At 36.5% G+C, this 14,937-nt stretch overlaps 1 protein-coding gene and 1 long non-coding RNA gene across 2 annotated transcripts; both read left to right on the top strand.

Annotated features, from left to right (window-relative positions):
• On the top strand, positions 1-1,055 carry LOC117630786. The gene is made up of 4 exons (XR_004586254.1): positions 1-31; positions 113-200; positions 414-504; positions 682-1,055. It is a non-coding gene; the product is annotated as an uncharacterized LOC117630786 (long non-coding RNA).
• A 6,167-nt stretch (positions 1,056-7,222) lies between these two features.
• On the top strand, positions 7,223-14,317 carry LOC117631085 (beta-glucosidase 11-like). The gene is made up of 13 exons (XM_034364034.1): positions 7,223-7,434; positions 7,529-7,592; positions 8,996-9,051; positions 9,350-9,425; positions 9,512-9,583; positions 9,948-10,035; positions 10,138-10,393; positions 10,818-10,933; positions 11,100-11,320; positions 12,605-12,633; positions 12,902-12,989; positions 13,261-13,351; positions 13,905-14,317. Exons 1-13 carry the CDS (start codon positions 7,300-7,302, stop codon positions 14,134-14,136), a joined length of 1,524 nt encoding a protein of 507 aa, XP_034219925.1. The 5' UTR covers positions 7,223-7,299; the 3' UTR covers positions 14,137-14,317.
• The last annotated feature ends 620 nt before the right edge of the window (positions 14,318-14,937 follow it).

Here is a 14,937-nt window from a genome sequence, read left to right as displayed (position 1 = left end):
TGCAGGTCTACAAAATGATACAACATTTGAGGTAGAAGCTTGAACGTAATCAATTCACTGCTTATGGGGTTAATTTCAGAGCCTTATTACTGATCGATTTCTTTGACTTCAGTTTCCAATAACTCCCTGGGGCCTGCAACGACTGCTGGAATATGTCAAGCAAAACTATGGAAATCCTCCAATATATATCCAAGAAAATGGTCTCTCTCTCTCTCTCTCTCTCTCTCTCTCTCTCTCTCTCTCTCTCTCTCTCTATCCTAAATAGTGAATTTTAATCAAAGTACTGCTAGAGTGCATTTATATGAAGACATATATAATGTGAGAAAACATAACGCAGCAAAAAGACAAAACAACTAAACTCTTCAAAATGATGAAATTTTAATGAAAAAAGTCTGGCATCCAATATATTTTAGGTCAACGAACTCGACGCAATTCATCATTAGAGGATTGGCCAAGGGTGAAATATTTGGACGGACACATCCAAAATTTGCTTGAAGCTGTAAGGTATACCTATTTTCTGTCGATTATAATTTAAGCCGACGGTTATATGATTTATCATGTTCTCTCCATTTTGTAAAGGCTAACTGGCCAAGTCCAAATAAAGGTGTTTATGAGATGCGGAAAGATATAATACCTGTGTTTAACTTACTAATGGATGCTATGAAATATTTACTTTGGAAGGAATGGATCAAACGTCAGAGGCTATTTTATATGGTCCTTCTTGGATTCCCTTGAGCTGTTGGACGGCTATGAATCGGGCTACGGCCTCTACTACATCGATTTGGATGACCCCGATTTAAGAAGACAACCGAAACTCTCTGCTCACTGGTACTCCCAGTTTTTAAAGAGAAAGAACGTCATCAGCTTAGACGGGTTTATTAAATCCCTTTCCCATGATCGCGTTCAGTAGATTTCACTATACATTGTTAAATTAATACCGATGGAGTGTAAAGAAAGATGCATGTTTTTACTCCCCCTAGAAATTCTGTCTATGTACTTGAAAAATTCTAGTAAAATAAACAAGTAAAGATGAATATCCAATATGTTTTTTTGTTTTTGCGTTCTTGGTTTAAGGCAGGACACTGTGCTTCTATGTCGTCTAATTCCCAAAATACCTTTTAGACTACTAAAACACATGGTACATTATAGATATATACATTGTAACATGTAGCTGTAGACCTAACATTTGCATTAAACTTGAGTTGTTGGACTGTGTTTTGGGAATTTTCTGAGACCAAAGCAATGGGTAGTGGGGTTAAAGAAATCAAGTCTGATGAGCCAGGCTTTGTTGGACACAACAATGTGAAGACTTATTCAGCAAGTCATGGCTATGCAGACTCTGAATGGAAAATATCTTAAAGATGAGCATCTTGTTGATGTCAAGGATCGCTTCTCCTCTAATTTTTATTTCTCGAACTGAGAGATCAAAGAAAATTGGGATCCTAATGCATATAGATACAAACAGTCCAATGGAAGAAACAATTTATAGGAACATTTGGAAATTTCATTTATGAGCAGAAGAGCCGTTTTCATTTTCATGTAGTGTAATCTAGCATTCATACCAAATGACTCTATGAAATTATGATGATACTTCCACATATTACCGTAACGTACATTCTGGGAAAATAAAACTTCCATCGAAAAGAAATAAACTTGTTTGGTGGATTCATTGATCATTGTTTAAAAAAATTCTCATAGAAGAGAGATTCACTGGCAGTTGTACTGGAGGGGTATCTTGTTGATGTTAAATATATTTGCGGTCAAATCCCTGATGGCAAATTTAATGTTAAAAACAGCTTATTTTGTGTATTTTGGAGCCTAAATTAAGATTAGCTTATAGAAAATTTGATATAGATTCAAATTTCCATTGAGAAGTTGGGTTTAATATTTGGATTTGGTGACTTTGATACAAGTTCTTTGACTTTTGTGCCATATAGAATCACATTCGTTTTTAAATATTTTATGATGTAATATAATTTTTTTTTTCAATCATTTTTTGTTCCAATGTTGCCCTTTATGCTTTGAATCGGGTAATAGTACTTTATGTGATAATAATTAGCCATTTATGATGCTTCTCTTGCCTTCGGGCGATGGAATTACTGATTGTTCAAGTGTTTTAGGGAAGCAAATACAGTAGCACATCATTTAGCACATGAGTTATTGGTAACAATTTGTATTTTTGTTCACCATATGGTAGATGTATATTACATACTCTTGTGGATATATTATCCTATGGTGTAGGTATATTATTCTATTGCCTAGTGCATAGGTATATGTGTGTGTGTGTGTGTGTGTGTTTCACATTTTCGATAATGTATAATAGTATTTTATGTAATTATTTATTTATTTATTTATAGGTAACATACATTTTTTATTTGTCTATTTTCGTATCTAACTTATATGTAGTCTTTTAATATATGTTCTTAACTTATAGGTAGTCTTTTAATTTATGTTCCTGACTTATGGGTAACACGATTTATCACTAAGTTTTTTTTCATTTAGGCCCACTACGTGTTTACAAACTCGTATCGATGAGCTCTACACAACGGTGCCACTTAAATCCCCAATATCCTTATGGATCGAAAAGTGACCATCATGACTTTACTCCGAAGATAAAATTATAATTTCACAATTAAATATTAAATAGATTTAATAAATAATTAAAATTGGATCGGAGTGTTACATAAGCTCTGCTCTAGCTTTCCCTGAAAGGACCCGCCCCGAATTTTCCCCGAAATTCGAGACGAACCCTTTAGAATTCCTGACATCACCCCGATGCCGGGCCCACTTACTAAATACCGAGACTTTCTACCGAAATTTCGGCAGAGTCTCCCCTATAAATTAGACATTTCCCAAAATTTCACCTGCATAAAAACACATTTAATATCCCCAACTGGCAGCATGCACAATATAATTTCATGCAGTACACACAAATGGCCTTCGGCCTTCCAATAATTCCCAACCAACAACCAAATGATTCAAATACAAATTAAGACTAACATTTAGTCTGCGGCTGCACCTAACACCTTAGGCTGCCTACGTACCCTCCTTGAGGGATCAAGCCACACGTAGTTCTCCCATAAAACCTAATTCCACATATAGGCAATACCTCAATTCATTTCTCTGTCTTTCACATAATCTCCCCATACGCCGGTACTACCAACGCCACGTATGGGGCCTGTCAACACGCCGGATAACCTACGCCACGTGCGACCATGCCATACTATCACATATCTCCCCATACGCCGGTACAACCAACGCCACGTATGAGATCTGTCTCAACGCCGGATAACCTACGCCACGCGAGACCTGCACGTCATATCACATATCTCCCCATACGCTGGTACAACCAACGCCACATATGGGGTCTGTCGACACGCCGGATAACCTACGCCACGTGCGACCTCAACATAGTATCTCACAATCTTCCCATACGCCGGTACAACCAACGCCACGTATGGGCCTGTCTCAACGCCGGATAACCTACGCCACGTGAGACCTGAACATCATATCACAAATCTCCCCATACGCCGGTACAACCAACGCCACGTATGGGGCCTGTCGACACGCCGGATAACCTACGCCACGTGCGACCTGACTTTCACTTGGTGGTGCTTGTAGTAAATCCAAAATCCGGGGAGGTACTTAAGGTAGTGCATATTGCACTCCAACTGATGTTCTAGACTCTGTTGTACCCTTGTACAACCATATAATTATATTTTAATTCTAATATTGCGTAACTCCCAACCAAGGGTCAAACTACCCTAACCCTGGTCACCCGGGCCCACGGGGACCACGACCTCCAAACTCCGATCCGAAAGTTCCTACGGGTTCTATAAATTATAGGACACTTGTCCTACCAGTTTGGTTCAGATCGGACGGTCGGATCGCTCACGATCGTACGATCTAACGGTTAATATAAAATATAGACTTTAAAATATTAAATCGGAACATCCGGGGCTCCGATTCACGATCCGTGAATTCCTCCACGATCCTAGAAATACCTAGTTTAACATATATTAATTTTGGGACCATCCAACGGTCCCAACCTATCGAACCCGGATAACGCCCAATAGGCGATATCCGTTCGATAGTCAAACGACGTCCGAATTGAGATCCGCGAAATCCTACGCGCTCGTGACGACACGAGGACCTCAAAACTGACCAGAGACATGCCGCCACCCTCGCCCACGCGCCGCCACACGCGCGGGCAGACCGGGTGTCCAAAGCGATTACGGTCCGTCGAAAAATCTTGGAACCGAGACTCCAAACTCCTACCCTAGGTAAAATACCCCATTTGGAGTCACTTTTGTTCTTGGACAACCCCCAAAAAGTGGCCGGAAATGGCCGATCACGGCAGCCGAAGTTCGGCCGATTTTCAATTCGAAAATCGAATTGGTTACGCTAAAAATTGATCTAAACCCAACCCACCAGCAGATAGAGCACGAGAAATAGATGAAAATCCATACCTCACTCGACTGATTTGGTTGAGAAACGGAGGAGATCGAATGGCTTGAAGTTTGGATGAATTCCGGCGAGAAATCGCCAGTTTCCGGCCGATAGGCGGCGGTCCAAGGCCGGTGACTGGTCACGGGAGGAAGGCGGCGACGTGGCGAGTCCAACGGGACCGGTGGCGACGGTCGCCGTGCTCCGTGGTGGCGGCGGGCTGGAGCTGAACGGGGGAGAGAGAGAGAGGTCGCGGGAGAGAGAGAGAGAGAGAGAGAGAAAACCAGATTTTTATTAAAAATCCCATTTCAAAATATTTACGGTTGTGCCACTGGGTTTCTTTTGACCATATCTCTCTCGTTACAACTCCGATTCGAGCCCACTACGTGTCTATGAACTCGTCTCAGTACGACCTATCCAAAAATACCAGTCACGGTCCCAAACTCTCTCCGATTAAAAATATGACTAAAATACTCTTAAATAATTAAATAATTAAATAAGGGTTAAATTTGGGGAAATTTGGGGTCGGGGTGTTACATTCCCATTCAACCCTTGCAAAAACCGGTCTTCTTGGTGAGAGATTGCTAGCATAATCATCTCACTAAGGTACATCACCTTCTTCTGAAGCTCTTGTTGGTGAAGAAACTTTGTGGTAACTTTCTTTAGTGATTTGGAGAACCAATTCAAGATAGAGTTGGGAGGCATTCAATCACCATCAACTTTGGTGGAAACCAAGAAAAGCCTTTACTACCCGAGACTTCACTTTTTGAAAAAAATGTCCTTTAACAAGAGAAACAATGAAATAGGGCTCCTTGTGTTTTCAATTTCCTAATTCAATATGATATTTGATTTTTTTTAGGCTTATTTACTGTAGTACCTCCTGAAATTATAGTCAAATCTTACTTTATCTCCTGAAAGTTAACGTGACGCAGAGTACCCCCTTGACCAAGATTTTGAGGCTCACTTTGCCTCCTATTGTTAACTCTGTCAAAAATTTTGTTAAAAATGCTGATGTGACACAAATAAGGTCCGTTCTTTTGTTAAAATATATGCCATGTAAGTGTCACATGTGAAAAATATAAAAAAATATTTTATTTTGAAAAAATTATTAAATTACATTACTTCTCTCTTCCCTTCTCTCTTCTCTCCCCCTCTTTCTTTCTCTGTACCTGACTCCCTCCCCAAACCAACCCACTTGGGGTAGTCATCACTGCCCCACCCCCTCCCCACCAGCTCCTCCCTTCCATCTAACCAACTTCGCCGCCTAAAAATCCTCAAAAACCACTCCTTCCCCAACCAAATCCACCTCCAAAATCTCAACTTCCTGTTGAAATTTTCTTGCCTACCAAACAGAACCCAAAAACTCCAAATATTTTCTAAACCATAAAACAAAAACAAAATTTAATTTATAAACAAAAGGAGCGCCCCAGCCCTCTTGGTTTTGATTTCTTGAATGGTTTTGGGTATTATCCCTCTTGATTTGTATGATGTTTGAATGGGTTTGCCTTTCGATTTGGGAGTGTGCTTTGCTGCTTAAAATTCAAGCACAGAATTTCAGTAATTAAAATTCAAGCACAAGAATTTCTGTAATGGCATGTGCTTTGCTGCTTTTCTTTACCATTAACGTTTACCTATTTGTTGGTAGGGGAGAAGGTCGAGACTCAGGTAGAGAGAAAGAGGGAGAGAGGAGAGAAGTCATGTAATTTTTTTTTTCTTTTCTATTTGTTAAAATTTTAAAATTTTTAAAATTTATTTTTTTTACATGTGGCACTTAGGTGACATATATTTCAATAAAAGAGTGGGTCCTATTTGTGCCACAACAGCGTTTTTAACAAAAATTTTAACAGAATTAATAGTTTGGGGGCAAAGTGAACCACCAAACGTTGGTCAATAGGGTGTTCTGGGTCACTTTAATTTTCAGGGGGTAAAGTGAGATTTGACTATAATTTTAAGGGGCAATATAATAAATAAGCCAATTTCAGAGAACCTTTAAACCAATTTCAGAGAAATCACTAAACCCTAAACCAATTTCAGAGAAACCCTTAACCAATTTAATAGAAATCCATAAACCCTAAACCAACTTCAGAGAAACCCCTAAACCCTAAGAAAATGACGATGAACAGTACCTTTGGGAAGTGAATGATGGAGTTGAGCTTCGATGAACAGACACCTCTGGTGGAAGAAGAGCATTGCGTCAGAGAGAGAGAGAGAGAGAGAGAGAGAGAGAGAGAGACTGAAGGTAGCGTGCGACAAAGAAAGAGCGAAGAGAGAGTGAGAGTTGAGCGACAGAGAGACAGAGTGAAGAGGAGAGACGGAGTCAAGAAAGAGCTGAGAGAGAACTAAATTTCAGAAAAAGTGTTATGTGTGCAATAAGTGGATATTAAATATATATTTATAGGTGATATTTGCAAAATTTGTGGGAAAATGCGGTATTTTCAGTTAAAATTGAAAAACTAGTGGCATTGAGCGCTATTTCCCTAAATTATACAATTAAAAAAATATATTATGTTAATATCCACGGACCCTCTTTACGCCACTGGGAGAAAGCAAAGGCTTTTCGCTTCAAGCCAATCATCGCAGCGGGGCTTTGCACAACCTTTATCAATTAATTACTCGTTTTTTATTTTAATTAATTTGACAACAGTTTTCGGCCGTTTTGACAAGTTTTCATAATCGACAAATGAAAAAGTCTTCAATTCAACACACAACACCTTCTAAAGTAATTTGGAATCGTCTAGCTTTATCGACGTGGAGCTTTAGGATAACTAAAAGGGTAACCACTCAAATCTCATTCAAAAGTTTTGCTTTTTATAAGTTCAGAAACCAGAATCTCCATCGTCTTTTCCATAATTAATGTTGAGAGTTTCACTTCTGCTGTGTTTTCTTCTTACCATAAAAAGCGTTTCTTCAAGCACTGATGACTTTTGCAGAGATGACTTCCCACCGGCACCGGCCTTTGTGTTTGGTGCTTCCTCCTCTGCTTATCAGGTTCGCAATTTTTTTTCATTTTTCTTTTTCTCTCTCTAATTTCTTTTCATTTGTATTATTACCTGGGTTGATTAAAAAATCTACATGACAAAAGGTGGAAGGTGCTGCAGCCGAAGATGGCAGGACCCCGAGCATCTTGGACACATATGCGCAAGCTGGTTTGCTTCCCACTACTTTCATATCACATTTTCCTTCTTCGTCTTTTTTTCGCTCTTTTTTCATTTTTGTTTGTTGGTTGGCGAGGTCAGGTTAGATTGTAGCAATACTAGTTTTTATGCTTTTATTTTGTATTTGTTTTTTAGTTTTTATTTTTACTAAAAACAATTTAACCTCTTCATGAATAAATTAGAGTTTTTGATTAGTTCCGTTAAATTTTTCAAAGAATTAATTAGTTTTAAAAATGTTATATAATCAACGTCTCAATTCAGTTCGAAAAATCAATGAAAGATGCAGCTAGCTATAGATATTAAAATTTTATTTTTAAAACTTTTTCTATTATAAAAAACGATAATATATTAGAACTCGAACTCCAAACCTCTACACTAATGGACATTTGCCTAGATATTGACTTGGATACCAATCAATATTATTATTAGTGGGCAGCCGTAGATATTCTTGTGGCGAGTGGTATTCTTAAAGCAAGAAAAGTCTTGGTTGTTTTCTTGTGGTAGATTCAATGTTATATTGGAAGGGGCCCATCACCCCAAAACCACTGTCATCTATGACGTTAAATTCATGTCCGTCCAAACAATTTCAGTCGGCAGTCATACATACACAACAAAATAAGTGAATCATGTCATAGATTCAAAACCGTGTGAAGAAAAACTCATGCCCGAAACCTGATCGAAATAGTTTTGATGAAGAAAAAGTAATTCACAAAGACAAGTGATCAGGTGCAAAATAGTAATTCACATATTCTATTGGCATAATTTCGTTTTTGTTGTTGATTTTTTTTTCTTTTCCTTTTTTGGGACAAACAATGTAAATAAAAAAAAATTATATATATATATATATATATATGACAATGTCATGTGTCACATTATTATTGTAAATTATGGCTTTATCACATACTAAAGTTATGGTTACTTAATTAGGTAGTAGTTTTTTTTGGGATAATATTTCCCTCTTTATTCATAAAGTGACATGCAGAGACAGACCTATACTTTGACTAACCTCGGCTTGACTTTGCCTTTTGTCAGCCTAAACTAATAGAATAATGCTACTCTTACCACATTTGTATACCATATCTTTATACCATCTTATGTGGCAGCTGAGGTGGACAACCACATCAATTAAAATTATTTAATATTTTCTTTTCTTTTATGATTTATTCCAATATTTGTTTTTCTAATTGTCTTAATTAAAATACACTTCATTGATTTAATTGATGTGACATATAATATGGACATGCCATATCATGTGGTATAGAAATCTAATTAGGCTTCAAACTAACATGATATATAATATGGACATTCCAATATTTAATTGATTGTTCAAACTAACATGATAACTTGCATGTATCACGATCCTTGTTAGTTCATTACTTAACTCAATCTTTCAGGTCATTTTCATGGAGCCACTGGAGATGTAGCGTGTGACGCGTATCACAAATATAAGGTATATATTTTGTAAAATTCAATGTAGTTATTGCTAACAATCTTTTCTTTTAGTTTAGAGGTTTCAGGACTAGTAGTTATTCACATATATGTTACAATTATGCAATCACGAGATTCATACCGTATCAAGACTAGCTAGTATTCGAGAGGTTTTTATAGTTTTTGGGAGGCAATATAACATACCATATGTTCCGTACAATTACGTAATCACACGATTTATTGCCTAAATAACTAATTAGGAACATGTTGATGCTATTTGATGTTCATACATCATATCATGTTCATTCAAACTGTTGCAGGAAGATGTTCAACTAATGGCAGATACTGGATTAGAGGCATATAGATTTTCCATCTCATGGTCAAGACTTATCCCAAGTATGCATGGCATCCAATTGTTACTCATATTAAACAAACAACGCTTAAGTTTTCACGCACTCAAATATCCAATTTCTTTATTTCAGATGGAAAAGGACCTGTCAATCCAAAGGGTCTACAATATTACAACAATCTTATTGATCAACTAATCAGCCATGGTTACTATCTACCTTATGATACTACATTGTATATTTTCCTTCGAATTTGGGGTGTGGTTATACTCTTAGGGCATGTTTACTTAGGAATGGAGGAAGTCATGAATCATGGAACTAAATTGAGGAATTGGAATCAGATCAACTAGATAGCTGATCCGATTACTATTTTTGAGGATATTCACGAGTTTAGCATGCAACCCATATAATTTTGGATTGCTTCTATGTTAGTAAACACGGGGGAAGACATGAATTGAGTAATTCCAATACCCATTCCTAATAAAGTAAACATGCCTTAAGAAACATGTACCACTTCCACCAATCTAACAATTCTGTAATTTGATGTCTGATTGCTTTAATTTTCAAGCAGGAATCCAACCACATGTTACTTTACACCATAGTGATCTCCCACAGGCACTTGATGATGAGTATGGAGGATGGGTTAGCCGAAAGATTGTGTATGGTTTCTTAACCCCATTTTTTTTATTTTATTTTGCGTAATTTCAATGCATTAGGAGAAAAAGGGGAAAGATCATGATGAAACAATTTTGTGGTTGCAGAAAAGACTTCACTGCGTATGCAGATGTGTGCTTCAAAAATTTCGGGGATAGAGTTTTGCATTGGACTACTATGAATGAACCTAATGTTTTTGTACTTGGGGGTTATGATGCTGGCTTTCTTCCACCACAACGATGTTCAATTCCATTTGGTCTCAACTGCTCTAGGGGTAACTCCTCAACAGAACCATACTTGGCAACGCATAATATCTTGTTATCTCATGCGTCGGCTGCTAGGTTGTACAAGAAAAACTACCAGGTAATTGGAAAAGAAACGAATTCATGTTAAATGCTTCAAGCACTGTTGTTCTTGCAATGGTGTCCTTACGTCCTTGAATCAAGAAATAAAACAGATTAATAAGTGTCACAGCTGCTAACTTTCACTTGTTACTTAGGTCTTTGAGTTTTAATTCGAGAACATAAAGCATTTTAACTAAGAAAATAGTTAGAGATGGGTTGAGGAAATAAGAAATTGAGAGCAAATGGGAAGTAGAAAAAGAGAAAACTCTGCAATATTTGATGCCTCTCCTTCTAATGTACATATACTATGTGGAAATGCATAAACAATTATAAGCTCAAACATACAATACAGACCGTTATAAACTATGATAAAGAAGTTAAAAGAAACCCAACCTAATTCAACAAAGATTATTCCATGTAACATCAATACTTTTGGAATGCAGGATAAACAACGTGGGTTTATAGGAATCAACCTTTTGGCCTTTTGGTTTTTTCCTCGAACAAAAACCATTGAAGATGAACTAGCAACCCAAAGAGGCTTCGACTTCTATTTTGGTTGGTAAGTTTGAAATTGGCATAAAATTGCAACCTCTCTGTTCTCTCTTTTGTAGTCATTTTCCGGCCCAATTTGGTGGATTATTAGTACAGGGTGATCCTTCAATTATTATTTACTTGTCTTAACTGCAAACGCATTGTAATTCCATTGTGTCTATTTTGTGTTGCAGGTATTTGAATCCCTTGGTGTTTGGAGATTACCCTGATGTAATGAAAAAAAATGCAGGCTCTAGAATTCCTTTCTTCACTAGGCTTGAGTCTCAAAGTGTCAAGGGTTCGTTTGACTTCATAGGATTTAATTATTATACCGCCGTATACGCCGAGGACAACTCCGTCAGCTTAGAGAGTACAAACAGAGACTATATTGCTGACTCGGCAATGAAGACGATATGTAAGTTTTTGCTATACGTATATTTATATATCAAACTAAATTGAGCCCTAAAAATTTAATCAAGTTTTTGCTACACGTATGTGGATTCAATTTCTTTTAGCTCATAATTCAGAAGATCTTTCATTCCAATAACAATTCTTGCATCAAATGTTCACGAACAAGTATAAGATGATTGTAAGAAACAAAAAAGATCCAAAATGATTAATTTACCTCTAATGGCTTTTAAATTCATAATCACAATGTGGCCAATCTCTGACACAAACCAATCTCCAGTACCAATATGTCACGCTAATTAACAACAATAGATAACATGTCGAAGCTCTTTGTTTGAAGGAATTCAAGAGTTCAACGTTGATATTGTGCGGAAACACTCCAAGACCTTGTCATTGATGGACTATGTGACGACACACACAAACTCTTTGAGAATAAAAAACACACACACCACAAAGAGAGTAAGCAAACACACAAGAATACAAAGATTTATAGAGGTTCGACTTCGTGCTTACGTTCTCTTTGGTGACCCCCTCTAGAAATTTCACTAGAAGAATAGGAACAACTTTTGTTACAACAAGAATCCCCTTAGCTTTCTATCACCTCAAACTCTAGGTCTTAATTTCTCTCACACCCTTGCTCAAACCCTTTGATGACCTTGTAAACACTCAAGAATTCACCCTTGAATTCAATCTTGTGTTTCTCTTTTCAAAATTCACTCTTGAATTCTCCTCTCTTAAATTAACCTAGCCCTAAAAGTTCTATTTATAACTCATAGGACTTGGGTTACAAGTTTACTGGGAATAGGAAATTAAAACCCTATTAAATTGTACTAGAAAACCCCAAAATAATAGGAAACCACATCAAAACATGCCAAAATGCCAAAACAGCGCGACACTATTCATGCGACGACCAGTCTTCGGGATTGTACGGTTCTACTTCCTCATGCATCTATGGTGGGCCAATCTTTAACAGTCTAGTTGTGGCTAATCCCATTATGGTACGTAGCATAACTTTGTGGATGTATTAGCCGAGCCTTTGTGAAAATATATTGGTAAATATATGTCGGATGTTTAAAAAAGAAAAAAAAACTGAAGTTTTGAATTATTAGCTTCAAGGTTTACCCCAAGATTAAGTAAATATTCACAAAATTAGAAGTTTTTATTACATGATTCATCGATTACATCTTTTTTGTACTGCTTTAGTGTGCACATTGGTCACTATAGGGCAAGTTTTATCTTGGTTAAGACATGATATAATTATTGATTTAACTTACAAAGTTTATCTGTGCAGTTCCGAAACATGGTGAATCATCATTCGAGGTAAAACTTTGAACATAACAACTTGTTAACTTTAGAGAGATGGGTTATCTTCCCACTACTAGCAACACCGATATTGTTCACAACTTAACCACTTACAAATTCCAGTAGGTGTGTAGTTTTATCAAAAAACCTCGGTGTTATTAGAAGTGGTATCATTCATTATATATTATATTTATTTTTTCAAATTTTCGATGTGGGGTTAAGTTAGTGTCGTTTAACCATTTATGGAGTTAATTTCAAGCATTACTAATGCATTTGTTTGATGTAGTATCCAATAGCTCCCTGGGGCCTGCAAAGACTGTTGGAATATATGAAGCAAAATTATGGCAATCCCCCTATATATATCCATGAAAATGGTATATCCCTCTCTCTATCTAAATGCTGAAATTTGAATATACAGTGTTGGAACAATTTGCAATTTAGTTTAGCTCTTCTTTTTGTAATAAAGTCATATGGTTTTAACTTTTTAAAGATGATAATGTTATAACCTAATTGAACATTATAGTCTACAGAGACTTAATTTTGGCTATTATAATGAAGTAGTGGCATTATAGCTTTTCATGTTTATATTCTTTTCATCTATCTCATTATCTAAATGGAAAAGTATTGGCATCCTATATATTTTAGGTCAACAAACTGCACGCAATTCATCATTGGAGGATAGGTCGAGGGTAAAATATTTGGGTGGACATATCCAAAGTTTGCTTGCAGCTGTAAGGTATACCTATTTTCTTCCAGTTATAATTTAACCCAAGAATCATATGACTTATCTTATTCTCTCCATTTGAAGTCGCTATCCAAGTCCCAAGAAAGTGTTCATACAAGTGAAATTTAATTGCCACCCTCGGTAGGAAAAGACTACTTTGCTTTAACAAGAAATGACAATTGAAGCCAAAGAAATGACTGATTTTGTAACTAATAATTAATTACATGAACAAAATTGAAATTAATTAGGTCAAGACCCAAATTGTTGTTTAAATAGGCAAAGTGAGAATTGGAAAGATATGTTTCACTTGTGAAGTCTTTATTTTATTTTTATACAAGTGATAGTCTAAACTATAAAGAGATGAAGAATTTCTCACACACATTAGTCAAGGTCTTTTTTCACTGGGCTATAACCGTTCACCACTTATGAAGTCTTTAACTATCTGATATCATCTTTATTTGCTTTTTTCTTAAGTGGTTTTTCTTGTTTTATACCTTAGTTTGACAGCTAACTAGTACTTGTTCTTAATCACTGACGGATGCTATGAAATCTTTACTTTTGGAAGGAATGGATCAAATGCCAGAGGCTATTTTATATGGTCCTTCATGGACTCCCTTGAGCTATTGAGCGGCTATGAATCAAGCTTTGGCCTATACTACATCGATTTGGACGACCCTGATTTAAAAAGACAACCCAAACTCTCTGCTCATTGGTACTCCCATTTTCTAAAGAGCAAGAACCTCACCAGCTTAGATGGATTTCTTGAATCCCTTTCCCATGGTTACCATTCTCAGTAAACTTTATTTTACATAGTCAAATACTTAGGTAAGGAGCTTGTAGTTTAAGTGGTTAAGAGCACATATCCCTCTCCTCCAATATTGCTTATATCTAAAATAGTTATGCAACATTAAGATACCTCACTTTACTTAAGTCATAAACATCAATTATGTTCTAAAATAAAAAAAAGAATTTAGACTATCACTTGTATTCAAGTTATAGATAGAGTTGAATCACTATTAGAGATTTGGATTTTACAGAAAACATTTTAATTTATCTATTACAAAATGTGAAAGTTATCAAAAAGCTCTTAAAATACATTTACTTCCTAAGCCAGTACTTCTCCAAAAATGGCAAGATTAACCTAAAGTTTCAAGAAGAAAGACGCATGAATCCCCATGCAGACACTTCTAGGATTTGTTGTATATAGAGCTTCATTCAATAAAACAAGATTACAAATAATCATGGAACATGGATGCATATTTATGTGGCCTCATTAAAACTTTGTCATGAAAATTTATAGTAGGAGAAAATCCAGTTAAGGAAAATGAGTACCACTGCATTCCCTGAACAAAACAAAACTACACACCCTCCCTATCTCTGTCTAGCAATGGAAGAATCCCAAAAGGTGGCATATCCTCCCAAAACATCTGATGTTGAAGCCGCATACTTGCTCGGGCCAAAGAATGCGTCACCTTATTGCACCCTTGGGGTCGGAACAAACATCCACAATTTGCAACTGTGATAATAGAAATTTAACATCCTCAACTAGATTCCCCAAGTTGCACCACAACTCTTCTTCTCCCTTCAATAAATTCACC

Source organism: Prunus dulcis, chromosome 6, assembly GCF_902201215.1.
Source record: "Prunus dulcis chromosome 6, ALMONDv2, whole genome shotgun sequence".
In the NCBI taxonomy this organism is placed as follows: Eukaryota; Viridiplantae; Streptophyta; class Magnoliopsida; order Rosales; family Rosaceae; genus Prunus; species Prunus dulcis.
The sequence above is the reverse complement of the archived record's forward strand: the minus strand, read 5'-3'. Positions and strand labels throughout refer to the sequence as shown.